The 27248-nt window shown below is 39.0% G+C and overlaps 1 protein-coding gene across 3 annotated transcripts in view; it reads left to right on the forward strand.

The window, feature by feature from the left end:
- GRAMD2B (GRAM domain containing 2B) overlaps positions 1-27248 on the forward strand; it is a 30887-nt gene extending 3639 nt beyond the window's left edge. The window contains exons 2-14 of one of the 3 annotated variants that reach the window (XM_072359774.1): positions 10863-10985; positions 12310-12397; positions 12655-12721; positions 13413-13516; positions 17421-17516; positions 18400-18471; positions 18593-18673; positions 19229-19340; positions 21033-21155; positions 21334-21421; positions 21829-21930; positions 23220-23313; positions 26041-27248. In XM_072359774.1, coding sequence (XP_072215875.1) covers positions 10863-10985; positions 12310-12397; positions 12655-12721; positions 13413-13516; positions 17421-17516; positions 18400-18471; positions 18593-18673; positions 19229-19340; positions 21033-21155; positions 21334-21421; positions 21829-21930; positions 23220-23313; positions 26041-26082 — 1192 coding nt within the window. In that variant the 3' untranslated portion in view covers positions 26083-27248. Of the gene's footprint in view, positions 1-10862; positions 10986-12309; positions 12398-12654; positions 12722-13412; positions 13517-17420; positions 17517-18399; positions 18472-18592; positions 18674-19228; positions 19341-21032; positions 21156-21330; positions 21422-21828; positions 21931-23219; positions 23314-26040 lie in introns of all 3 variants that reach the window. The other 2 variants (XM_072359775.1, XM_072359772.1) reach the window with 2 other exon arrangements.

A 27248-nucleotide genomic window follows, 5' to 3' on the forward strand; every position in this document is an offset into this window, starting at 1 on the left:
TAAGGTGTTGCTAAAATTAAATGGAGCGACGCTGCAGGCTCAAGGTGGCATCCAGCTACTGAGTTTAACTCAAACAAATGAGGAGCTGAGACATACAACACTGAAAGATTTGGAAACTTTTCCTTTTTTTTTCCCTTTGAACAGAATGGTGTGTAGGTCCTTGGGAAGGTGTACTGCTGAAAGCAGCATCAAGTGCTTGCATTCAAAGTATGTACTCCTGGGCAAAGAGAGAATGTGATTTGTACTGTGCTTTACTCTGTGTTGTGCTGCAGTGACAGATGTTACCTCGAAACTGTTTACCAATTGATAAGTGAGAAGATTATTAATTGGCTGACCTGTGCATAAGCACATCTTATTAACTTTTGTCTTTAATTACATTACTTGAGAGAAGTATGAAAAATGACAGAGGCAAGTGGTGCTTATTTACTACACATTCGAAATTGTAAACTCTGATCCAGATCCTTTCCAGCAGCAAAATACCTACTGTGTGTTATGTTAGGCCTTTTATTATTATTAATATTATTACTACAATTGGTTGTTTGTTTTTCAAGGATTGCAGGGCAGTGTAGGTGTGTGCCTACATACGTGCTCTATACTAGAAAGCACAATGCATCATGTTTTTTAATTCTTGCCTGTTAGCTGTTCCTTATTCTTTATAGTCTCATTCTCACTGTGTGGCCTGGAAATGAGGTTATGATCGTAAAGTGAAACATTTCACTTTGAGGTGTGACATAATAGAGTTTTCTGGCCTGGACAACTTTTATTTGTTCATTATAATTGGTTTTTAATTGCTCCTTTTTGTTTTTCTTCCTAGTATTCTTATTTTGTTCATGTATATACATGCTTAAGTTACAAGGCAATGTTTCTTTACAAGAAAACCAGCAAACTTGTGTCATATGTGAAGGCATATGTATCTCATGAATCTGAACTGATCTTTGTACCAAAGCACATCACTGATTAGCCTGAAACACTCCCAGATGTGCTGCCTTTACTCTTCATTTGTGGTCTATGAGAACTGCTTCTTGGCCACATAATACTCTTTGCAGATAAGCGTTAGGCACTGGGATTGATTGCTGGTGTTTGACAGGTGATACCATGCTTACTGATACCACTACTGGGACCAGTAGTCTCCATGTTCTGCACATGGTTGTTGCCACGTCCATATACTGCACGGGTTAACTGGAAAGCTTATCACATCATCTCAGCTAGACTGGGACAAAAGAAGTTAACTTGCAATGTTAATTAATTAATTTAATTATTTAATTTAATTAATTAAAGCCATTAAAGTGCATTTCATTAGGCTTGATTAGAGGCCTAGCTTGCTTTCCTCTTCCTCGCTAGTTTATTAATGCACTCCTTCTCCTTACGTCTTGTTATTTTTCTTGAGTTTAACCTATCTATTAAACACCTATGTTAAACCACCTATAGCCTTGAGGATACTTGCTCTTGTTGAAGTTTTGTTTGGCCCTCCTCTGGACAAGAAGCAATGCTGTAGTACAGAAGTCTAATGTATAACAAAATGGAAATCTTATAGTACGTGTATAATTGCTAAGGCCAGCATAGGAAGGACTGATTATTGCTATGCAGAATGGCATGTAGACCATGGAAATACTCAGTAAAATGGAGATTTACAGAGCATTCAGACTCAGTGTCCTATGATGCAGGAAATAGCCTAAGCACAACAGAGATCTGGTCACCATTTGTTACATCTGATTCTAATAATATATTTTTCAAGACTATGGAAGGAAAATGATTCTTTATATGCTGTGTTACAGTCAGAGGCGCTGCCGTGATTAATGCTGGTTAGAACCATTGTTGAGTGTAACGGTATTTCCTACTATGAAACAAAAACTTTTGTGTTAGGTAAATTTATATTGTTATTTTCTATGGATACATAAGCAGGTCTGTAAGTATACAAATTATAGATTGCAGAGATAATTATGGGAAAATTTGCATTTTTAGACTCTTGGAGAGCAGGGAGCCTCCGGTAGTTACTTAACTTCAATCAGTTTTCATCCTTAATGTAAGGTGTGATGAAACAGGGGTAGATGGACGCAATTAGATAATTACTTTCATTTCAATTGGGCTTTAGGCTTTGCTGTGTACTTTTCTCGTTGGAAAACCTGCAAAACCAAATGCTGTAGTTGGGCACTCTTTTAAGTAACACCTTTAAGGCTTTTTTTGTGCACAAATAGTTGCCTTTTGTGCAGAGAAACCTCATGAATGCTTGTAGATTAACTGTTGTCAACACCTGGAATCAAAGAAACTGCTACGTGATAAAACCTCATCATACTCCTATTCAGGAATATCCTGATTGAAAAAAAATTGAATTGAAAAGAACCTTTTTTCTTTTACTGTTTATTTATTTATATTTTTTGCCATGCATCTATTAAAGTTTGTGTGCAGCTTATAGAGTTATTGTGTAAAAAGAGAGAAGGAACGGAAGTGATCAAGTGATTCCTGGCAGACTTAGTTTATCACTGTGAGAACAGGGGAAGGAAATAAGGTGTATGTAGGTTTGCTTCCAAACTTCTCCCACAATCTGTAACACTTTTGCCTTCTTAATAGCAGTCGCTAATAAAACTGCTTGTGGCTGGGGTTTTGTTTGCTTGATTATTTGTTTATTTAAATCCTGGTGCAGTCCAACAAAACTACATGCATTTTCTTTTCTCCAAAACGCAGTTAATGCTGGCAGCCAAGTCTCAGATCATGTGGAGGCATGATTTTGTTTTTTCTCCAAGACAAATGAATGTAGCTTCAGAGAGCAAGGCCAACCCTTTGGACTTCTGCTCCAGTGATCATGCCTCACTTATAAGGATGCCTGTGTTGTTCCAGAGAGAAAATTATGCTGTTTCTGTCTGAGTTGTACAGCAGATTGAAATGATAGATACCTGTGACACAGACACAGGAGTGCATTTGTCCTCTTTTCTACATCCTGAACAAAACATAGGTAAAAAGATTCTATTTTCTCTTCTCTTCTTCTCATAACCTCCGGAAACTAAAGATAACAATGTGGCCTAACCTAAGGCTACATACTTTTTCTTCAATAGAAATTATGATTCTGGGATTCTTTCTTATGCCGGGTAGGGCAGAACTAGTCATCAGAAAAAAACTTTCCACATAAAGGCTGCCAGCCAGGGGGGGAATTAAAAGAATGCATGCTCCAATCCAAATATGAAGGAACATCTTCCCCTAAGGCACGAGTGTCCAGACTTTCTGCTTTCCTGGGCAGCACTAAGCAAAGAGGAATTGCCTTGGGCTGCATATAAAATATATAACATAGTTAACATATGCAAGTAACAAAACTTTTTTTCTAATATAGATCTTTTTAACAAAACATAAAATAATACAGAGCAACAAAAAGATAAAACCAGTGTGTGACCGTATTTTTGTGAAACTAATGCATCACTGTCTGGTTTGTTGGAAGTGGTTGCACTTCTTAATAAGTTCTCAAGGTGTTTGTCGTGTGCTTGAATACAGTTGCTCACAAACATACATACGGCCAATAAGAAGTGACATGAATAAAATGGTGCTGTGAAACAAGGAACTTTTATTTTCTTTTCTCTTGAGATAGGTCATATGAAAGTCCAGTAAGGAGATATGATCAAATTCTTCCCTCACTTGGATGTCTGATTGCAACTCTTTACATTCTATTTGGAAGATTGCTGGTCATATATTTATGTCAACTGAAAATGGAGTCACAAATGTACCTAAAAATCGATGATTTTTTTTTTTGGCCATCTTCAAAGCTATCCTCAAATTCCTTTATCAGGATGGAAAGCAAGGCTGCATGTTTCTCACTAAACACACAGGGCTGTGTCTAGCCAGCACATCAAAATGCATAAAATTATTTGCTGTAACTTAAGCTTGCCCTAATTTAACTTCAAACGCTGCTGTGGTTTGAAATGTGGCATAGCTAAGCTGATTTTCACTTTGAAGATTCACATTTGATTCGCTTTAAGGGGTAGCCAAATCCACCAAAAATGCTAAATCTGTGAGCCATTTTTTAATCTTCCAGTTCTGGGACATACATAAGAAACTCCTGGAACTGACGATGGTTTAAACCTGTTTTTGTTTGGTTTGGACACATTATATCTGCAGCGCTGGTCCACACGTTGCACATCTGCTTTAAGGGCTTTCACATTTTTCTTCTTTTTTTTTTTCTTTTTTTCCTTTATTTTTTAACTCATAAATAAGCCTATCGGGAAGATCTGTGTCATGTGTTGATCTGGGTCCATGTCTGTATCCGGATGAATAGTTGAGCACCCTGCTGTGACTTCATTGAAAACTGCCTCTCAGAAATCTTGTGGAGCTGAGCAAATACATGTACAAGAGGGCTTTTACTTTTCAAAGTGCATACCTGAAATGGAAACTCTTGACAAGACCAGAAAGCTAAATGGCTTATGTTCCTGTTCTAATGTTAACCTAATAAAATATCTTGTTATAGTTTCACGTTTCAGAGCACAGGGAATTCTTCTGTGTTGTTTCCTTTTTTTCTTCTTCTATTTTTTTTTTCCCCCCCGTGGAACTTGATATCAGTCTGGTTTTGATTAGACAGAGAATACTGCCAGTTAATAATAGATGGTATTTGGAGCAGAGAATTTACATACTTGCTGATGACGTCTGTGGTGTCACGGTGATCGTTCTGATGTCCAAGTGTGAAAGTTGATCTGGTTATTATGTGGAATGTCTATTCAGCTGAGGAAAAAAAAAAAAGAAAAACTGACTTTTGCTCTTAACAAAGTTGGAGGGGTTTCTTTTCAATACTAAGTCGTGGATTTCATTCATCCTTTTAATAAATACGTTGAGGTACAGACACCTGAAACACGTGTAGCTGGGTTCCTAGAGATAGCTGTGCAATGCAGCACACTAAATAAATCTGAAATGAATTACCTTGACATATAAAATAACACTATAAAAATGTCTTTGGCTACTAATAATCAGTTTTAACTGATATCAGGTTCCCACTTATGCCTATAGATGGATTTCATCAAAGATATGCCTAGAGTAACACATGGCATATATTGTTATGCACCCATCAATGTCTGTATGATATTCAGTTAGCATACCACTATATAATGTCTCCATTATTTCATATTTGACTGTGGTTTGTCAAGAAGAAAATTAGCCTGCTCCTTGAACAACTTGAAGTAGTTGAAACTCAGCTGGGTTTACACCAAGCACGTCCAACCCATGGCCTGCAGGCTGCACATGGCTCAGCCCAACCTGTTCTATGGCCACCCCCTGCCCCACACCATCATGGCAAAAACCCTCCCCATTGAGCCCAGCCCAAGCCTGTGAATGCACCCCATTGCACACCAACAACCACACATCAGTGTGCAATTTACGATGTATGTCCTGAAACTGGGACACAGGAAGGATGCACTGCAGTGCTAAAGGAAGTTATGGTAGATAGTTGCGTATAATCTGATACGCTGCCTAAACACTGATGTGTGAATAGGGAAAAATATGCATCCTTGCTTTATTTTCTGACAGAGGAACTTGAGAACTGGTTTCAAGATAGAAAAAACAAAAGACCTTTTTTGTCAATTTGCAACTCTATCTTCAGTCAACATAAATAAATTACCTGCTGATATGGAATGTACAGAGTTGCAACCAGGTATTTAACCCCCCCCAAAAAATTGGTCATGTGTCTTTACCATGCCTTTGTAAGACCTCTCTTAGAGAAGAATAATATCCCTCGCTTCACAATCACATTCACAGTCACATTCGTGTTGTTGCTTTTTGGCGGTGTGCACATTCATGCACAACTGTTTTCAAGGATGAAGTACAGGAGGAGTAAATTTTGTCATAAATATCTGATGAACGCTCTGAGAACTCTCTAAGAACTGGGGCCACAACCAATGAGCTGGTTTCACAGAAGAAAGGTCATATATCCCATGAGTTTTATGACTTGGTTGCCTTCTTTGTTTTGTTTTGTTTTAATAAAAAGCATTAGACATTAAAATAAGCTTCGTTACTTAAGTACATCAAGTATATGTTATGAGGACTGCACCGAATTCAGCGTCTCCTATTTTATTCCACTGGCCTATGAACACTAGAGGTGTATGTTGGAAGTATGGCAGTGGAGGCTGAACCTTCCCACCAGTATTCTATTGCACGTTGTTGCTGTGCAACAGCTGGTGGTGGCAGAGGGGCAGCCTGACTTAATGGCAGCTGATGTGGAAGTGCCGATGAAGCAGAGGTGGAGAATTAAATTCCTCCATGCAGGAAAACAAAAAGATGACACCCACTGACATTTATCGATAGTTCCTGAATGTTTATGGAGAACCAACAGTAGATGTGAGGACAGTAAGGCAGTGGGTGCTGCATTTCAGCAGCAATGGTGGCAACAGTTTGGGGCACCTCCGCTGGTACAGATATGTGGCTGCATGGCACGTTCATTGTTCTTGTTCACTACTGGTGATAATGCATGGCTATCAGTGGCAACTGTTGAAAAGTAGTGTTTTTTAGTTGATCTGTTGCTTTGTTAAATAGTGTTATTGTGCTTTTTGGTTATGGTTTCCATGGTCATAAAAAGGAAGTACTTCTTTTGGAACTACCTATGTATATGCAGCCCAAGACAATTTCTACTGACCCAACACGTCCCAGGCAAGCCAAGAATCTGGACACCCATGTTTTTACCCATTTACTTTTCAGCTTTAAGTGTAGGGTGTATGCTAAGTATGTCAAAATACACAAATATCAAATGTATATAAATATATCTCAGTATTCTGCTGGGATACATTATGTCTGTTCTTTACATCTATTATCGCAGCTGTTAATCAGGTCACTGTTGCTTTGTGATTAGGGGAACTGTAATTCTTTTTCTGCCTATTTTGATAGTTCAGGAGTCTCAAAGACAATCAGTGCTTGTCTTCCCAGTTGCACAGTAGAAGTGATACTTGGTCTTAGGAAAAGGTAAGAACATAACAGCATTCAGTGGCATATTTCTTTAGGAGATGTGCTTTCCCCCATAAACAGTGCTTGTATCCCATAGCGCTCTAGTGTGGCTGCACAGATACTGGAGTCTGTGTGGGCATTTTGACCCCAGCTGACCAAACTGTAGAAACATACAGCTCTAAAATCCTTGAGCACTGTTGATATTTTATCCAGTACCACTCTAATATGCTACAAAGAGGACAGCAGGACAGTTTACAATATATATATTGTATATATATATATATTCCTTCTTCTTCAGTCCTGGGGTGAAATAATTCAACTATATAAGGTATGAATGCAAAGCTATGAGATGAAATACTTCAGACTCCAATTACGTGACCAAAAAAGGTTTGTTCAGGCTGGCTTGGGGTAGAAAAGAGTTTTAATGTAATGCTAGGACATAGCTTCTGAAAGAAGATTTACAACCCAAGCAATTTTAGGCCAAGTGAAAGGAATGCTGAGAACGCTCCATAGCGGAATGGTAAACCCAGGGATATCTCTGCTGAGGAGGTGGCCTTTGACTTCAGCACACTTTGCAGAATGTCCTTTCAAACATTAGCGTATTTCATCGTACAGCCTTGCAGTCATCTTTTCCTGGAGGCTGTCTCTGCTATGTTTTGAGCCTCTCCATTTCATTTTTAGCTTCTGAAAGGATAAATGGTTCATCTGAATTTTCTCACATCTGCAAGTAAAAATAGCTTAGGTAACACTGTCTGTTAATGTTTTGGCCTTATGGTTCAGTTTCTTTGACAAATCCCTTTGATCAGCTTGCAGCTGCCCAGTAAACGCAATAACTACTTAAATGAGCTGAAAGATACAAGATGTCATTACATCTGTGATAAATATTTCCATATATGTTATACTGAGCCCACATGTGGACAGTAAAGAAGTTACTGTTTGAGGGAACTGGGCTTGTTCAGCCTGGAGAAGAGAGATTAGAAGAAAACATCACTGCAGCATTCCAGTACTTCAGTAGGAGAGGAAGTGAGTTTTTACATGGTCTGATAGCGACAGGACAAGGGGGAATGTCTTTAAAAAGAAGGGGAGATTTAGGTGAGACGTTAAGAAGAAATTAATTACACAGAGGGTGGTGAGGCACAGGTTGCCTGGAGAAGCTGTGGATGCCCCGTCAGTGAAGACATTCAAGGCCAGGTTGGAACTGGGACTTGGAAAAAGATGTTTTTAGGTCATGCCATGTTCTTTCCTTCTCCGGAAGATCGACTAAAATAAGATTCCTTCTGACATCTCGAAGATAATTATTAGGAAATTAGCCACTATATAGAGCTACAAATACCAGAAATACAAGGACAAATTCTCATGTACTATTTCATTATGTGAAAGGGCAATGTGAAGAGGGTGAAGGATAAGTATAGCAAGACTGATGGCTGGGAGGAGCATACCCTATTACTGCTTTCAGCAGAATGTGCTTATGAGGGTATCTCCTCTCTATTGATTTGTTTTGGAGCCAGTTATTACCTGTGTGCATTCCTTCTCAACTGCAGCAAACCTAGATATTCAAGACCAGCATGGATACTTTCCTGTGCAACCAGCTGTAGGGAGCATGCATTAGCAAGGGAAGTTTGGGCTTGATGATCCCCTGAGGTCCCATCCAACCCCTCCAGTTCTCTGATTCCGTGGAAAGGCAGCCAGGCTGACATGGAATAACTCCATTTTTCTGCACAGAACAGTCAGCAAGATTAGAGTGGCTAGATTCCCTAGGCTTATTCCCTAGCTCTCTAGCATCTGGAAGCAGCCAGAGAGAATGAATTCAAGCAAGAGCAGTTCAGAAACTGTAGCAGTTAGGAGAGAGGGTGAGGGGTTCACAACCTGAGGGTGAATATAAAACCTCATGGGTTTAACTGTGGAAGAGGGAATAATTCATTTGGGGGGGGGCAGGGAGGAGGGAGTGTGAGTGATAAGTGATAATGTATTTGGGAGTAACAAAACATCTTACTATGCTGATGGGTGTAAGTGAACACCAAACCCCAGGGCATATGTTCTTTTTCAAAACAAGCTTTTTGTAGTGTGGTTGGTGACACGGGCCGCTTTGATCTGCCAGGATTTGCAAGCTTTGAGGATACAGGCTGTCCTATGTCTGTGGGGAGCACCTTAGTTTGTCAGTTTTATCCTCATAGGATGTTAAACAACATAAAATTGCTCATTTGGGTTTTTCATTCAAATGACTGAGCTCCAGCTAAATCAGACTATTTAATTCTAATGTACGTTGGCTGAAAGTAAAAGCTGAGGTCTTGTGGTCAGGCAGGGCCAATCCAAGAATAAAGCAACGTGGAAACTATTTTTTCCTCATAAACTTCGTTAATGCTGTGACCCTTTGCTAAGTGTGAACTGACTTAGCAAGTGTCAACTCAGTGCCCCTCTGGTGAGGGGTGTTAAGTGGTGGGAAGGATTAGAATGGGGGATAATTGCTGTGTGGAAGCATAAGGCTCTTTGAGAACAAATCTCAGAGTCAGCAAGGCAAAACTCCGTGGTTTTAACCCTAATTTTGCTGTGAAGTAGGTTACTACTGAATTCATTATATCTCCAGTAAGACATTGTGAGGTATATCTTCTGATCTTATTTATCAAAGCGTAATCAAAGCTGAAAATCTTAAGCTCTTACTAAAAGCAAATGGAATTAGTCTGGGAGTCTTTGTCGGCAAAACTGCTATCTTAGTAGGAAAAATAAGATCCCTATTGATACAGCAGTGTTGCTTGATGGCAGTGTCTGTGTTGTCATCGTAGAATTGTATATATATATATATATATATTTATATATATGTATTGTATATATAAACATCGTAATGAAAAGTGTGTGCGAATACACTCATTTGTCTTCAGGCAGCATAGTTTGTTTTTCTTTCTTTTCATGACAAAGCTTTAGTCTTCCCTAAGAGGGTGTGTGTAGATGTGTGAATCTGTATGTCTTGTCTTATTGTAGCGTACTGCCATTCTTCAGACCTTGCTATTAGTGATAGCTTTTTCCTCTAAGTTTTCTAAGATAAGAAAATGATGAGGGAAGGGCTTTACCATATCACTTATTGCTGACTCTGTTTTCTTAGTATGCATTCCTGGGGCAGTGCTACGTGCTATGGAAGAACAATGCACTCTGAGAGTTCAGATTTTGTGGGGGGGAAAAAATAGCCCACAAAGTGAGTGGGCCCTTCATTTGTTAATATTGCGTAGATCAAGTCTCGTGGAAGAGATAAGTGAGGCAAAACACAATCCAGCATCCTCTTTGAACGCTGAACCACAAATACTCTGTCAAGAGTTAGGTGTTGTCATGCAGGATGTTTATCTCCCAACCTGCCAATCAAAGTAATTTCCATTAGTCATCAGATCGAAGTACTAAAAATGAAGTGCATTTTTCCAAAATGAGGCTTTACTTTTGGAAAGGAAACCAGAGCTGCAAATGTCATGAGCACTGTAATATCCGTGGCAGGAGTTCAGGATTTCATCTCCTCATGTCTGAAATTCCAGTGCTGTTAACTGTTGAGATGTACAATCATAAAGTCATAGAATGGCTTCGGTTGGAAGGGACTGTAAAACCACCTGTTGCCAACCCAGTTGCCTTGACCGGTGTTGTCATACACTAGATCAGGCTGCCTGGAGCAACCCTCCAACCTGGCTTTGCTTCCAGGGATGAGGTCTCCATAACTTCTCTGTGCAGCCTATTCCAGGGCCTAACCACCCTCTGAGTAAAATATTTCTTCTTATAAACACTTCAAGATCCTTCTGACAAGTATAAAGTCCTGACATAACACTAACAAGTCGGTAGATACAGACTTTTCAGGACCTTAGTGTTTAAGATGTCATAAATTTTTTCATTTTGTTCAATAGTGACAATGTATTAGGTGGCATTTGGCATTGTTATGGATACTGCATACATATTGCTTTCTTTCTTTTTCCCCCCCACCCCTGCAGTTCTGACGGAGAAAATGGAACGAGTGAAAGAAGAAAGCCAGGAAAATCACCTGCTGGTTTGCTGCAGACCGCTAACAATGAAGTGGAGCATTTTGATGATGGGAAGAAAGCTGATTTTGCTAGGTAATGGTCAGGAGCAATGATAGATTTCTGCTAATGAAAAAAATCAGAATGCTTAACAATCCACTCAAGAAGCTAAGCTGAGAAACGAGATTTATCGTATGTCCCAGTTGTGGGTTAACTTGCACCCTAAGCAAGTAAGAGCAGAGCCTACTTCCAGAGCCTGCTCCGTCAGGTTCAATTTCTTATAGAAATTGAGGTAATAATTAAAAAAACAAAACAAAACACCTGAAAGACAAATTTTGCATTCCTTTTACTTTCAGCTGGGCAGCCAGTCAACCTGGCAATGTGGTTTTGGTCACAGGGCAGGTAATTACAAAGCAGCACTTAATTTCTTGAAACATCTTTGAAGAAATCAACTTGTGATGTAAAACTTCTTTCCAGCTTTATCTCTCTCATGCATTTTGACTCTGTGCTATGTGGAAGGACTGGCGTAAGGCAAAGCTAGCTATTCAGTTTTGACTGCTACACTGCACAGAAACATGAATATGCCTACAGATGTAAATCGGAGGCATCTTCTGTGAGGGAATACCTGAGAAATGCAACAAGTCTCCCTGCTGTATAATCTCTTAACCACTAATTTAAGGTTCCTCTCACTCTCAGCCCTGAAACAAGGCTGGAAACAAGCAGAATTTCTTTTCCTAATCATAAAACTTATTTTCCTAGTTGTCCTCAGGGGTTTTCCTCTGTACTCTTTCTACTTCAGAGTTGTTTGGCTTTTTTATGTGTTTGGTTGTTTGTTTTTTGTTTCATTTCATTACTTTTTCATTTATTGAACACTTCACTTCCAGAATTGCTGGCTGCCTCACTGATTCCCATACACTACAGTGTTTGTAGCCATTCTTTGACTTGTGTATCCCTGTTTCCTCTCTGTTGCCCTTTCCAAATAACTTCCCTTCTTGTAGGATAAGTTCATAGCTCGATGGCACTACCTTGAACTCTCTGCTACTAACTTTTGTCGTACTTTTATTAAACTGCTAAGTAAAGTGCATAGTGTTTCATACGTTGCCCGGAAACAAACAAACGTGAAGCTAGGCACTATGATAATCCATTAAACCTATAAAAATGCTTAGTACTTTCTTTCCCTTACAACTAGTGGTTTAAAATATTCCTCACAAGTTAAAAATAGACCATTCGGGAGGACTGGCCTAATTCAAGACTAAGACAGACTCCTATACATTGCTACGTAGTACTTGAAAAATCAGGTTGTCGTTACTGAAAGATTAATGTGTTTCACAGAAAAATACGTCCTGTTGATAATAGAGGTCAAGCATCTTGCATGGCATGTTTTGTTTTGTTGCATTGCTTTTTTTTTTATTATTTTCAGGGCAAAGAGCAGTACAGAAGGTCCACTGCTGACAGTGGAAAGCAAGAATGATTCCAAAATTGAAAGGAAAAAACATATCTCAAATCAGGTATGGAGAAGATGGACTGTTTTTGTTGATGAGTGATAAGAGCAGATACAGAACTGGAAGAACACCCTTGTTTACTAGTATTCTAATTCCTGGTCAGATAAGGATGTAGGTTCCTTTATTCATATAGCAAAAATGACAATTTAATGTAAGACAAATGGGTAAAAGTAGAAGAAAATGGGAGTGCAGGAAGTGGTATGAGTCACTTAATTGTAAGAATATCTAATAAGGCATGTGCCTTTGGCCTTTTTGTTTTTTAGCTGAAGGCAAATGCACACTTTCATAAGCTGTTTCTGGATGTTTCCATTGATGAACCACTAAAACAAAGTAAGTATAAAGACCCCTGTTATGGCTGACTGTGGGTCAAAATACTGTTAACATCTGCCAACTCTGGCGGCATACATAAAGCAGTACCTAAATTTTATAAACCTATAACTCCAGCTGCCTGGAGCTTCAAGGCCTTGGTTTGCATGCAGGGGTGTTTCTGCTACAGTCCTGTAAAACATACATTTCTTTATTCTTCATGCATTTAGCATCTTTTGGTATTATAGCTCACTTTGTACTTCTTAACAAAGTAACCTAGTTTGGTGTTTTGGTAGCTTGTCTAAAAGTTTGCAGGACTCGAGGTGGTACTCTGTCAAAAAAGAGTTTTGGCTTCTGGGTCTCTGTAGCATATTACGCATTTCAGTCTTTATTCTTCGTATATTTTGAATTAAAGTAAAGCTTGTGAAATCTTCTGAGCTTCTCTGTACTTGTAAAACTTTTTCAGGATGACAAGGTGTAGAGTCACAGGATCATTTGAGTTGGGAGGGACCATTAAAGGTCACATAGTGCAAATGCCCTGCAATGATCAGGGATGGTTTGACAGTGTTTATCAAAAGGTATCTACCTAAACAGGTAATGGGAAAAAAAAAGAGAAAAGAAAAGAGAAAAACAAAACAAAACAAACAGGAAGCCAAAGAAATGTGAAGGTGTGTTGTGTGTACAATAAAAATTACAAAATGCCACTTTATTTTAGGTTTTACCTGTGCTCTCCAGAAAGAAATTCTTTACCAAGGAAAGCTATTCCTTTCTGAAAACTGGATTTGCTTCCATTCCAAGGTTTTTGGTAAAGACACTAAGGTTAGTGCAATCATTTGTACTTAATAGTAATGCTGTTCCTTAGAAATCTAGTCATCACTTGAAACTGGCTTTATTATGCAAGGCTAGAAAACTTCTAATACCTCCAAGTGTTACTGAATAGAATGACTACGCTCAAAAGTCTCTCTAGAACAGGAGTGCTATTTCAATTAAAGACCCAGTCTTTGCTTTAATGATTTCCTGTCTGAAAAAAAAAGTAAAAATAATGTTTAAGAACTTGACATGGAATTACAAAGGCTGCCAAACCCACTCAGCAGTAACTGTACAAAAGTGGCTCTCTTGGGTTACCTTTGGAAAAGAGGGGAAGGTGGCAGGATGAAAAGTATAAGGACTAGTTGGGGAAACGGTGGGAAGGATCGAGCACACTCATTAACAGTCAGTTAAATGAAAAACCTCCAGCTTGCTTCAGAGTGGAGTTGCATGCCTGAGGGGATTCTTCTATCTGTTCCTTCTGTTCTATATGAACAGAGAAACTCTACTAGGTTTACACTTGTGAGCCTAGTGCGAAGAACAGAAATGGGACATGAACAGCTGGGACGATCCTAATTACTCTTTTCTCAGTACAGATATGACCTGCATAAGGTTGTATCCCCTGCTGATGAATATTATGCATGTAGATAAAATTACACTGGGCCCAAAAATATGCGTGATCTGTTTTTGTTGATTTGGAAGTTTTGGTGTCTTGGTCAAAATAAACTCTTCTCTGTCTTTGACCTGTTACTGTGAAAAAGCACGATTTGCAGTAAGGATCTGTTTGGCTTCTTTCTCTCTCGGGTACTTCATTGAGTTAATTGCTTGTTAGAGTAAAACCCCTTCTCAGTGAATCAGATGCTGAAACCTCTTTAGAGAGTTCACGTTATCTTATTTCTTTGCTGTCAGCTGTTGTGATGGAGCACGATGTATCTCTGACAGGGACCTTAAGAATGTATAGTATGTTTTAAAAAAATGATTAATATTATTAACAACATGTTACTAAGACTGGCTCTGTAACTTGCTACATATTACTGCTTGGGCCAAGGAACTGGACTATTGTTTCCTAGATGGTGGAATATACTTTATTTATTAATAAAGTATAGGTAGTATGTTAATACATATGGTGTTGGTGTGCATGTCAGTGAAAGCCAAATAAATCAGAACTAATGAAGGGCTGGATACCATCATTTAAGTTCATAGCATCTGTCCTGTCAGGTAGTCTCATTAAAACTGAAGTTACTGTCTGTGTCCTGTGTAGCACAAATCAGGGTGCATGGGCCTACTCCAAACTGTGGGACAGCTTTCTAAAATTCAAGCTCAGCGATGTATACATGATTAAAATCTAATAAAAACCTACCAAGTTGAATAGAAAGGCATAGAATAAAAGCTGCTAAATGATAATCATGTAGTACTGGAAGATGATGCTAACAAGATGTCAGCAGTGTGAGCTTAGGTATATATTCAAAGAAACGATGCAAAGGGGAAACAGAAGATAAAGTGGGTAAGTTTTCTACATGTGTCTAATGATATTCCAAGTGCAGTCAGTCCTGGGTCCTTGTTTTAGAAAACATCATGAAGGGAGAAAAATGAAAAGAAAAAGATAGAGGCCTAGTCAGGTACTTCCAATTGTCTTCCCTGCCTCCACATCACACACACTTTAATGCTTGATTCAGTCACATACAGCACGCATAGATTTTTAGACATATCATCAACGAAACAACAGGGAAACTGGGCATATAATGAAGGATCATGTAATAGGGGAGGAGAAAGTCAGGCTTGACACAGGCTTTGAAACAATTCAAATTTAGTCATAACCCAACTGCTGAGAGAAGTAGCAGGTCTACATGTTCTGTTAAGTTTGAAATGCCAAGTTCTTCTACGTATGGATTTTTTTCTATCGAAGCCTTTGGTGGGTGAAATAGTCATGCAAGGAGATTTGAATCTGCAATGTAAACACTCTGCATGTTCAGAAATAAAAGAATCCTTCTGCAGGACTTATCAGGCTTTGAAAGACTTTGCTGTCTTTCCAGGTTGTTCTATTTCGGTTATATGTGTTGACCTCCAGTCTTCTCTTCATCATCTTAGTTGCTTTTCAAGACGCCTGCATGTGAACTTGTTTCCTGAAATAATTATTACTCCAGATAGAAACAGAACACTTGCAGTGATTTTCCCATTTTAATCTAATGCTTAGGTAAGAGTGCAGCAAGCAAGTACTTAATCCCACTTAAGTATTCCTTAGTCTTGATTACAGTAATGTTATCCATCAAAATTGCATGCAGCAGAATGCCATTAACATCTCTTACTTGAAGTTCTTTGAGGTGGGCTGAACCAATTAGAAAACCTCTAAGCCGCATTTGCTATTTGCAGGATTTCTGCTGAAAAATCTTTGGGAGCGGTGGGGTTCATTTATTTTGGTGGTGTCATTTATTTTGGTGGTAGCAATGCTTGTTATGGTTGTTGTTGGTTTTTCTCAGCAATGCAAGTTGTATTCTGACTACATGACAGTCCTGCTTTGTTTGGTTTGGTTTTGTCTTCCTGTCAAACAAGCATCATATCTCCTCCTTTCCACTCAAGAAGCAGCCTTTTTTGAACTGAAGTGTTATAAAATCTTTTTGGATCAAGAAAACATTCAGTTCAGGAAAGGTATAGTAGCGGATCTATTTAATTAGCCCATTTTCAAAAGACTTGACCTCTGAAGCTGAGCAAACAGAATTTGCATGTTAAGGTAGAATAAATAATCAATAGAAAATAGAATAATCGGTAGAAAAAAAATGAGTCCTGATTTGCAGATTCTTATACTCAGGCATAGGCCTATGAATAATATAAAGTTACAGGTGTTGGCTTTCGTTGTGGTTGGCTTTTTTCTCTTTTTTCTGGCCTGCGGATGACAGAGGAATGGCTCGCCATGCTTAAACAGTGTCCGATTATCTTGCATCCACATGAAGCACATTTCAGATGAAGCCAAAAAACATACTTTTTTTTTTTTTTTTTTTTTTTCCATTTAATGTCTTGGTATTGCTTTGCATTTTTTTATTCTGAACAAACATTAATCAAGTTTTATGAACTTGCACAGAGAGTCTTTATTCTCCTGCGCTGTGTTTTTAGTTCTGTGCTCTGATCACTCAGCACTCAATCTCTGGACACTTTTAGTTCTGAGTTTCTCAGGCTTTTGAGACAAAGGTATCCTCAGCAGCAGCTGTAGCCTGTCCATGTGTATCTTGGATTATTTTATTTGCCTAACTTCCTAAGCTTTTCAACTTCAAGTCGATCCAGCTATTCAGTCCTTTGTAATTCATAATTTACAGAAAGATCCCATGCAGAACATTTGAACTGAAATACTCTGAAATACAGCACCACGCATATTACCAATGGAATTGGATAATAGCACAAAGCAGGAGGGAAATTTGTGAACTTTTCAATGTAAATGTAGGTAGTTTGGATGACACACACAGGAATCAGTATAAGTGAGTCAGAGGGCATGTGGGTATTGGATCTTTCAGTGATACTGGTGGACAAGCTGTTTTACTCAGATGTTCCTTGTAAATGAAAGGATCTATAGGTGGTGAAAAGAGCTATATGCTTATTCTTCAGTATGCTGTTGTCTTGATTTCTGTTCCTAAGCAAAATGCCTAGCTTAAAGAACACTTTCTTCTGCAATCTACAGTGAACGAAGCTTCTAGTCTTTTAAGTACATCCGATGAAAACAGAACTAAAAACAATTAAGAAATAGTATTAATCTGAAAAAGTACCTGTTCAGTATGAATTGCTAGCAATCTGGGACATAGAGGAGAAATCCTCTCATGGAGAGCACTGAAAGCATGGCTTATCACAGTTGATAGGCTGGCTGCTTATGGAACAGCATGCAGATCTGTATGCATGTACTGGGACTAATGCTGCAGTGGTCTTGTTGTAGATCAGCATCCCTGTGCTCTCAGTGACACTTCTGAAGAAAACCAAGACTGCCCTTCTTGTGCCAAATGCTCTGATCATAGCAACAGTCACAGACAGAGTAAGTACGCAGAGCACAATGCTGTTGTACCCTGCCCGCTTTCTTTTTCAGTTCTCAACATCTTTTGTCCTCTTTACTTACTGGCACTCGTATCATGAGAGATTCTTGAAGGTGCCAGGTGGTCATTTAAGCAGGTAGAGGAATTGGTCACATGTAGTCATTTAGATTTAGGATCCCAGTGGGTCTGGTTTCTTACCAGATAATTTGAGCTACTTCTGCCTCCTCAGGTGTCAAACAAGGGCTGTGTAGAACTTGATGAGAAAGTAAGAAATGGAACCTCTTGTTGCCAGGTGTTGCCTGTAAACTATCATTCCTCATTCTTCAAGACTACTGTGTAGTGGCACTCGTGGATCAGAAACAAATGGGTCTGGAAAGTGCATGCAGGGAGGGTTATCTGCCTTGCTGGCAGCTCTTTACAATGTTCTGACATTTTCTTGGGTCTCTCATCTGATCAGCAATACCTCAGATGCAGCAAAATGCAGTTTCGCCCTACAATCTCAGTAGTAGTTGCATCAATCAGTAGAAAATGTGATTATGCCAAGAGCAGCTTTAGAAAAACCCATTTTCTCTGCAGAAATGTTTTTTTTTTTTTGGATTTGGGCAACTAATTTATTATTTTACCATGGGAAGTTTTTAAGACAAACAAACCAACAAATAAAACTAATAGATCTGGACCATGTTGTAATTTTATGTGCCTGTTCTATGTTCCTTGTGATTAACCTCAGGTCTTAAGTCTTAGAAGGAGTGGAGGTTTTCCTTGCTACATGAAGGATCTGGAAAATAGGAGGTTTTGCTGATCAGGTCACTGTCAGTTTTAGTGAGATGAAGGGAAGCTTGTACTGTGTGTCTTTTCTCAGATGATTTTGGAACTTCTGTTTTTCAGTATATGTTCGTCTCCTTACTCTCCAGAGATACAACCTACAAGCTACTAAAATCTATATGTAGACATCTTGAGGTAAGTACTAATGGGAGTGTAGAAATACAGCTTTATGTTCATCATTACTGCTTTCCCACTTTTAAGTGCTGGGCAATTGCTAGGAGTGTTTCTTGTTAAAGCTGCTGCATTATTTTTTCAGGATACAAGCATGGGCAATAGTCCCAATCCATCTTCTGTTGAAAACAGCTTCAGGTCTGATCGTCCTACCACTCTGTCCCTGGTAAACAGCTTCAATATTTGCTCTTTTGTTGCACTGCTCTGTTCATTGCCAATCCTACTTATAATGTCTGAAGGAAGGAGACCAAAGAAAATCATGACATCTGTTAGTGAAAACGCCATGAGCTTTTTAACATTAAGAAGCAGTGAGTATGATTAGCATAGGTATAGTTTGATCTAAGTAGGTATATACCATGTATGTCATATATATATTACAAGGTGTGTGTGCCCTACCTATCAATCCTTGCACTGTGAGCCAATTCAGGCAGCCAAAAGAGCTGTTTCTCCTCATGACCAGATTCTAAGTCCAGAAATGCCTTTTCTGGACTGTTCGTTTAGCAGTCTTTCTTTTTCAGGCATAGTTAATGTCTTCACTTAAACTTAGGCAGGCAATGAGGCTTAAATTCTGGTGGTTGTAAGTGGTTTGCTTATTTTGCTAACCCAGTCTCAACATCTTGGTATCAAAGATTATTTCTGGTCCCAGTTTTAAATATGTAATTATTAGGGAAGTCAAAGGAAATAAGGCTAATTAGACTTGCTGTGACTGTTTCCTCATCAGGATTTCAATGAAGACTATTCTGATCTGGATGGAATAGCACAGGAGCAGAGACAAGAGATGGAGGAATCCAGCAGCACAGGCTCACAGACCCCAGAGCTAGAACGCTTCCAAGGTAAGTGGGGTCGTGGAGCTCCAAGAGAATGAGAACAGATTAGCTCTCAGTTTTGCTTCTGTAATTCTTTCTGCTGCGGAGGTAGATCTGTGTTCTCCACAATCCTGCAGGCTGGTTATGTTTGGTCTTCCTCCCAATTACCAAAGCTGAATTTCCCTTGTTATATTGCTTTGCAGTCCATAATTAAATAATGCCTTTTCAGCATCAGGCTTGATTTATCTCTACTGACTCAAATTGCATTCACCATCTATTTCCTATACGCCTTATCAATTGTGCTGTCAGAGATATAGCTGAGCAAGTGTTCATGTTTCCTTCCTCTTCTTCTTTCCCCTTCCCTGACCCTTCTCCTTCCCCTTTCTTTTTCATTTTTAATTAAAAAAGCAAAAAACAAAACAACAACAAAAAAAAAAAAACTATTGAAAATTGCTCAAGTTATAAAGAAATATCTTCTAATCAGTGCAAATAAATATACTGTGGTGGATTTTAGTAATCAGAACTATTTCTTAACACGACTTTGTGTTTCTGGTTTATAAACCTTAATTCTATTCTTTCTGGTCTCTGTTCATTCTTAACTCTACTGTTTGTAGTCTCATACTCTTCAAGTTTTTCACCTTGTTATCAGGAATGCTGTGTGGAAGCACAGTGCACATAAGTTCATAAATATGGTGAAACTCATTTTATGAAGGATATCTATGTAGGATATTTAAAGTATTCTAGGGTGGTAGTCTGTTATGCAGTTACTATATATTAATGTATTCGTGCTGTTGTTCCATTATTTTTCTGGTTCTGTCTGAACACTGTATTTGAAAAATGAGAAGCCTTTACTTTGAAATGAAAGATTACATTTTTATATAGCAACTTTCAGTAAGCCTAGTTTTACTTAACTCTTCATTTCTCATATGTCTCTTTTGCTTAGTGGTACGGTTTGGGGTTCTTTAGTGTGGTGTATACGGTGTGTTTTTAATTGGTGGTGTTTATGAAGCAGTAACAAAATCATGGTGTCATCACTTGTGGAATGAACACTTCTGAATATTTAACTTCCTGTCTTGCTTTCTTGAGGCTGATAATTACTTCAAACCTTTCAATTTTCTTTTTCATAAGGAAAAATAATAATAATCCCCTAAAGATGTGCAGGGATGTGCTTGTAAAACATGAACAGTACTGAGTGTGACTGTATTTTTCTATTCTATCTCACTCTGTATCTCATTCAAGGTATCATCTGCATGTAAAAAAAAGGTCAGGAAAGCGAGCTGTAATCTTCCTTTTTAAAGTAACAGTGCTGTATCCCCATTTGATAGTGATATTAAAGTCATTAGGAGTCATCTCTGTAGCATATACGGTCTGTTTGAGAGATTGCTTTTGTGCCTGTTTAATCTCCAGACTGGAAGTTTAGTTATAATCTGTGAAACTTGCACGGGTTGCCTCCTCTTAATCAATCTGGAAATGTAAATGTACCATACATACATAATCCTCTTCCAGCCCATGTGCTTTTTTCTCCTTTGTCGTTATGTGCAGTTATTACGTGGGTTATTTTAAGACCAATAAACTCACTGCTGCTTTCTATCTATGTCCAAAAATGCACCTCTTAAAATCCTTCAGTTGCCATATTCCTTGACAAACTAACTAAGTAAGCTATAAATCTTTTCCTTTCACCCCACCTTTCAGCTTTATTAGAAATCTTTCTTTTGACAGATTATCGCGTTGTTGAGACACAGACTCACTTGAAAGTTTCAAAGGCTGAAACAAAGTCTGTCCGTTCTGATGCACGCAGTAAACGGGTGCCTGAAGGAAAAGCCAGAAACTGCATTCGAAATGGTAGGAAATTAAGGGCAGATCCTCAGCTGAAGTTAGCTGGGACAAATACATGTAGTTATGTCACTTGACGTAATATGGAAGATTTCTTCCTTGTTTATATTATCTGTTTCATGTTTCAAAACGCCACTGTGTCTTTGGTGTTTCCTGATCAAAATAACACGTGTTCTTTCCCTAGCAGGTCATTCTGAACCTTTCGGATTCTTCCACAAACTTAAGTTCCAGAAGCTCTTATCTCTGAACCACATACTTATATTTTATGCAGTTCTGTAAGTAAACAATTAATATCAAGATTGTTGAGATACTCTGACTTTTTTAAATGTAGATTAATATTATCTCAGCTTTGCTTGACAAAGTGGGAATTGGTGAGAATTTTGGCCTTCATATCTTTTCAGAACTAGAAATGCCAGGATAGACCTATTTAACAGAACTTTTACTTCTGAAAGCAAAGGATTTTTTGGTTCAGGAATTGTTGAAGAGTTTAACTGCTTGCACTTAGCAGAGCCACACTCAAGGTTCAGACTTTCAGAACTATCTGAATGCCAACAGTACCTGTGCAGCACATACAAATAATGATTTAAATGTCTTTTAATGTTGCATTTGTGTGGTATGTCTGACATTCCCTCGTCCATATAAACATAGCTGATGTATCTTTTTTTTTTTCTTCCTCTTACAGTGTCTGTGTTTTAATATTTTCTACCTTCTACATGAGATACAAAATCAACGTCCTGGAAGAACGTCTTATCTCCATTGCATCTTTTGATTCACATGTTAAGGAGTAAGATGGACTCTGTGACCCTTTCAATTAAGAATTACTTCTCCAGTATCTCACGCTAATCCAGTCTTTTCAGAATCTTCTATGTTACTGCTGTGCCCTCGTGAAACTTAATGTAGTTCTTTTGTCTGCACGAGCCTCATCTCACAGGTTTCCTTTCAAGACTTTTAACGCTAGCATGTTGCATGGTGTAGTATTGCTTTCAGGATATTTCAGATAACTCTGATAATAGCAGTAATGTAAACTGCTGAAATGAGCTCCTTTCCAGATAACCATTCTGTGAGAAAGCTACGACTTTGGTCTTAGTGTCATCTCATTAACCTACGACGACAGAAGGTATTTTGTGATCTGCCTCTGACTTACTTACTTTTAGGGTGTTTTATGGATCTTTGAGCTGCTTTGAGCAGTAGGTCATATGGGCATCCTCAGAGAACTTAGGTCAGAAGGGAGTTCAGCTGGATGCTGAAAGTACAAAGAGTTCATTCAGTATTAAATTTAGTATTAACTCTTCTCTCCCTCTTATGACTTGATTTCTCTGAAAAACGTGGCTTAATCGTTTTGAAACCTCCCTGCAAATTCCGCTGTGACGCAGCGCAGTTAGCGATGCACTGCCTGAAACAGGGGACAGCTGTACCCAGGTGGAATGGAGCTCTCTGCAGAGTGTTTCAGGCTTGGTCGTATTGTCATCCTGCTGCTTAGGCTCCACAGAACACAGCTGGAAGCAGCATGAGTTGCACATGTAACTAAGCTAGGCTCTTAAGAGGAAAGAAAAGGAAATGGTGATTTATCGTAAGCAGGCTTGCATTTGTATTTTACCAATAGAATGGGGAGAAGTGTGAACTTACTTAATAGTAGGCAATATTAAAAGCCATTTTCCCCACTTTTTACTTATTTCAATTAGCAGGATCATCTGAAGCACCCTTGCACAGAAAGGGCCTGTTTTCTGTTGTTCTGATCCTAAAGCAGGGATACAGGATGACCTGATGTGCACTTGTATTATGTCAAGGGGCTGCGCTTTTTGGTTTTCTCTAAGTCACAAGACACGGAACTTATGCAGCTCTTCAGCTGATTTCTGATTGGAAAACTCGACAGCTATTTCCTCTAAGCTTCTGGGGAGTGGAACAACGTAAGGAATGTAGCCAGAAGTACAGAAGTGACTCAGGGCTTTGTTTCTGTAAACAAGTACAGTTCACAGTGTTACCATTCAAACAGTTCCTATCTGAATGTGGCTTTCAGCTCTGCTTTCCATTTTCTCCTTTCCACCTCACGGAATTCTTCGTTCTGTTTGACAGGCATCCGGTGCACCAACGTTTGGAATCTCACCTGCAAATTAATGCTGATGCCTTCTGTGATGAGTTAACCGCTAACCTTATGAAACTGGAAAAGGTAACTTAGTAGGATGGGATGCAAAAGCTGGTAACACTCATTGGGTTCTGCCTGAATTTCTGTGTTCTGGAAGTGCCAAGTCACTCCCAGATTTCATACTAGAAACTGGCGTGTTGTACTAGAGGGTGCACTTTTTGGGGGGCTGTAAGCTAACTAACATGCAAGCATTGGTCTGTGTAGCTGTTTTGCCTTGAGCTGAGGCTCAACACCAAAAATACTACTAGACCAATCAGGTCAGTGGTAATTATTACATTTAATTTTCTTGATTTTTATTTTATTTTTTTTAAATTCTGTCTGATTCTAAACTTAGCAGGAAATTTCCTTAACAAGAATTCCTTGTCTGGGGACCCCTTGCTTGGGTTTTGGTTTTCTGACAAAGAAAAACCATGCTGGCATTCATACGTAGTCATCCTCTTCATACAAAATGGCCGGAATCCATCTCTCTTCAGTAACACAAATGCTGCAGCTTCACCAGCTGTCTAAGTCACTCTACCTGAACTTTGCCTATACCTTTAATTGCAAGCCAAAGTGCACTTGCTGGAATGGGAAGTCTGTGCAGAACAAGAGTGAATGGGGAGAACTTATTTGCACTTTATGTACAGCAGTGAGTTTGCCTTGGCCAACAGTTGGGCCTACCAGCTCAGCAGGTCTCTCATGCCCCCTCAGCAGAACAGGGGAAGAAAATAGGATGAGAAGGACTGTGGGTAAGATAAAGGCAAGGAAATGGCTTACCAGTTACTATTGCAAGCAAAACAGATTCAGCTTGGGGAAAGTCAGTATGCTATTTTCATTAGATAGGGAGAAACAAAGACAAATGTTAGAAAAGCACCTTTCCTCACCTGTCTCCCAGGCTCATCTTCTCTCCTGACTTCTCTTGTTCTTCCCTGACACCAAGTTATTCTTGGGGTTCAGTGTAAGGATTATCGAGACTAAATATCAGTTTTCAGCCTGCCACTCCTTCGTTTCATTTCTCTTCTGCTCCAGTTGCATTTTATCCTTCACTGATGTGGCCTAATTCCCATGTCCTTAAACCAGATAGGATATTTTTGCTTCTGTATCTAAAACTGGGTTTTTGCCAAGGCTATTCAGTGCCTTTTTGATTTTTTTTCCTTTCGCCCACAAAGTTGGTTTATTAATTAGTTTAAAGGTTATATAGTATCATGGTTACCCATGTGGCCACTGGATCGAGAGAGTCTCTTCCACACAGAGATCTCCCTCCATACACACCTTCCTCCTTGTCTACAGCAATCTAGAGTAATGCTGGCATTAATACTTCTGTGTGCTCTGGGTGATAGCAGTATGAATACCACAGCAAAATTCTTACCAGATGATTCCTAGTTACAATCTTTAGCCAAAGTTGGCCATCTAGAAGTTATTTGCTTCCAGCTGTCTGCGACGAGCTTTCAGATGGCAAGATGACGTTGCTGTGTTTCAGTAGGAGGCCTGCAAAAGCAAGAGGACTAGGCAGGCGCAGTCTCTTTCATATTCTCTACCTGGAAACACAGCAAAAGGCAGCTGGATGCTGGAGCATTCAGTTGTTCCCAGAGAGTTGACCCTTGGTCCTGAATTAGAGTCTGAAGTCATGCACTTCTTTCACTTGGTGTCTACAGAATTGAACCCTTGTCACTGCAAAACAGTCCAGACTGTCAGCTGCTTCTCAGTCAAGTTAAATGAGCACTGCATGCAGCTGACACAGCCGGTAGTTGGAACACTGTTTGACTCTACTGCAAAACTGGCTGCAATCTACTAAATCGTATGCTCAAGTTTCTGCAGTTGTTGAACTGTTTTGTCTCGGTAAGGGCTGGTGATTGACTTCAGCTGGCTTCAACAGCAAAACTAAGGCAAAAGTTTCAGTGCAAATAGTCATCTCTTCCCCCCTTCTTGTGGGGTTGCAGCACTATAAACTACTTCACAGAAACAATTTAGGTTAAAAATGAAAAATCACTCTTTGTTTAGTAACTGTTCAGTGCAAAAGTATGCTAAAGCTGTCTCGGAAGGTAATTTTCCACTGTGGCTAAAGCTTCTGTGGCTGCTAACCTGCTAGTTACTAAGATACTGTGAGCACACGTGCCTGGGGATGTGTCTCACTGCATTCCCCTCTTCCTCCTGTTAAGATGGAGAACAGATAAAGCCGCTGTTTTAAAGTAGGGCTGTGCCAATCATCCTGAAGATGTGACTGCTTTAAATTGCCTTCAGTGTATCTGAGGGAATGTAATCAATAGTCAGTACATGGGCATAGGGGCACATGTGGCTAGAAGACCCTATTCTGCTGCATACATCAGAAGCCTCTGCAGCTGAAGCTGATCTAAAACTATTCGAATGGCTGAAACCTAGAAGCTGTGACTTTTGTGTCCAAAGCCTTTTATTGTGTTTTGCTTGAGTTCAAAATGTTGAATTTATTGACAATTTCTTTCTAGCTCTAGTTTTGTTCTCCTGTCTCCTATCTGATGAAGAAGAGAACCCATGGGAGGTTGCAGGAGATACCTGTAAGCGATATCAGCTTGGTTTCAGTTGCTCAGCTAAGCATTCTGCTGACTGATCATATCTGGATGCTTCCTTTGGCTCTTGTCATTTAATATGAATACTCTCCATACGAAAAGCACTGGTATAAATAGCTGTGACAGAACTAACAAGCACACAGAGAATATACTGAAGAATGTCTCGATTTTCTTAAGAATGTAGGATAACGCTTTCTGTTTCCCAATCATTTTTGTCTCTTTTTCTAAGATACAGAATAACTTACAAAAACTGCTTGAAGATGGTGAATGAAATGTTTGTGCTCGTGGACTGCTTCAGACTTCATTCATCCCGCTTGATCCAAAGGAGCTCTGCTGGACAGAGTTCAAGCTTCTTTATTTTCAGTCCAAGCCAAGGTTAAATTGCCGATGCTCATGTCACAACACAACACGGAAAGTCATTTTATTGTTCAGCAGCTACGTTTGTGTGCATGTTTTGAAAATAAGGGTTTTATGTTTTGTTTTGCTTTTTTTTCCCCTTCTTTATTTTGTGTGAAGTAATTAATGGATTTTACAGTTTGTTTGATTTTATCTTTCCTTGCACCAGTGCAAGCCTTTTACCTCAGCATTTCTTTTCTGCCTCTACTTGTAAATAATGATTTCAGGCACAATTCATATACTGACGTGTTGTATGAATGAGCTGGTGTGTGTCTCACAACCGTGGCTATGGATCAGGGCTGAGCTTTCTTCATTCTATCCTATCATCCCAAAGATTAAAACCAAACACCTCTGGGTTTGATTCAGTGGAGTGCTGAATGTTCGATGTCTGCTCAGGCTCTCAGGTGCTGCAAAAAAGGCTCAATTCCATGCTCTGTGGCACTGGATCACTGCTGAGCATAAAGTCTATTTCTATTGGGGATTCATCTTACATCAAAGTCAAGCTTGAAATATGTGTGAACTTGCCAACTCACCATTAAGTCGCTTGTGAATAACATTATGGGTATGACATGTCTGTCAGGAAAACCAGCTGTTTTTCCTGCCAGCTCATTAAGACTCTGTCCTTTAAGTTAATTTATCAATGTGGAGATCTCAGCTAGCTTTCCTTAGACCTGCATGGAGTCTCAGTTGGCTAAGCAAGTATATTTCATATTCTGGTTTATATAAGTCTAGTCCTGATATGGAACAGATATTTCCACATAATAGAAATTACTGAAATTATTTTTATTGCCATGTTGTTAAAGAAAAGGTGGATGTCTGCTTTGTTATATCACAATATTTTTTCACCTTACCTAATGGGATAACTCTTTTGGATTTTTTTAGCTTTCTGATTCACAGAGCAGGGTGGTTCATCTGAAAAAAGCAATATTTGGGATAATGACCACTTGTATATGCAATGTAACTGTTTATATATGCTCTGCATTTTATAACCATTTCTGTGAAATGTACCTTACTTTGTTTAAATAAACTTTTTTTTGAAGC

This window comes from Excalfactoria chinensis, chromosome Z, assembly GCF_039878825.1.
Source record: "Excalfactoria chinensis isolate bCotChi1 chromosome Z, bCotChi1.hap2, whole genome shotgun sequence".
In the NCBI taxonomy this organism is placed as follows: Eukaryota; Metazoa; Chordata; class Aves; order Galliformes; family Phasianidae; genus Excalfactoria; species Excalfactoria chinensis.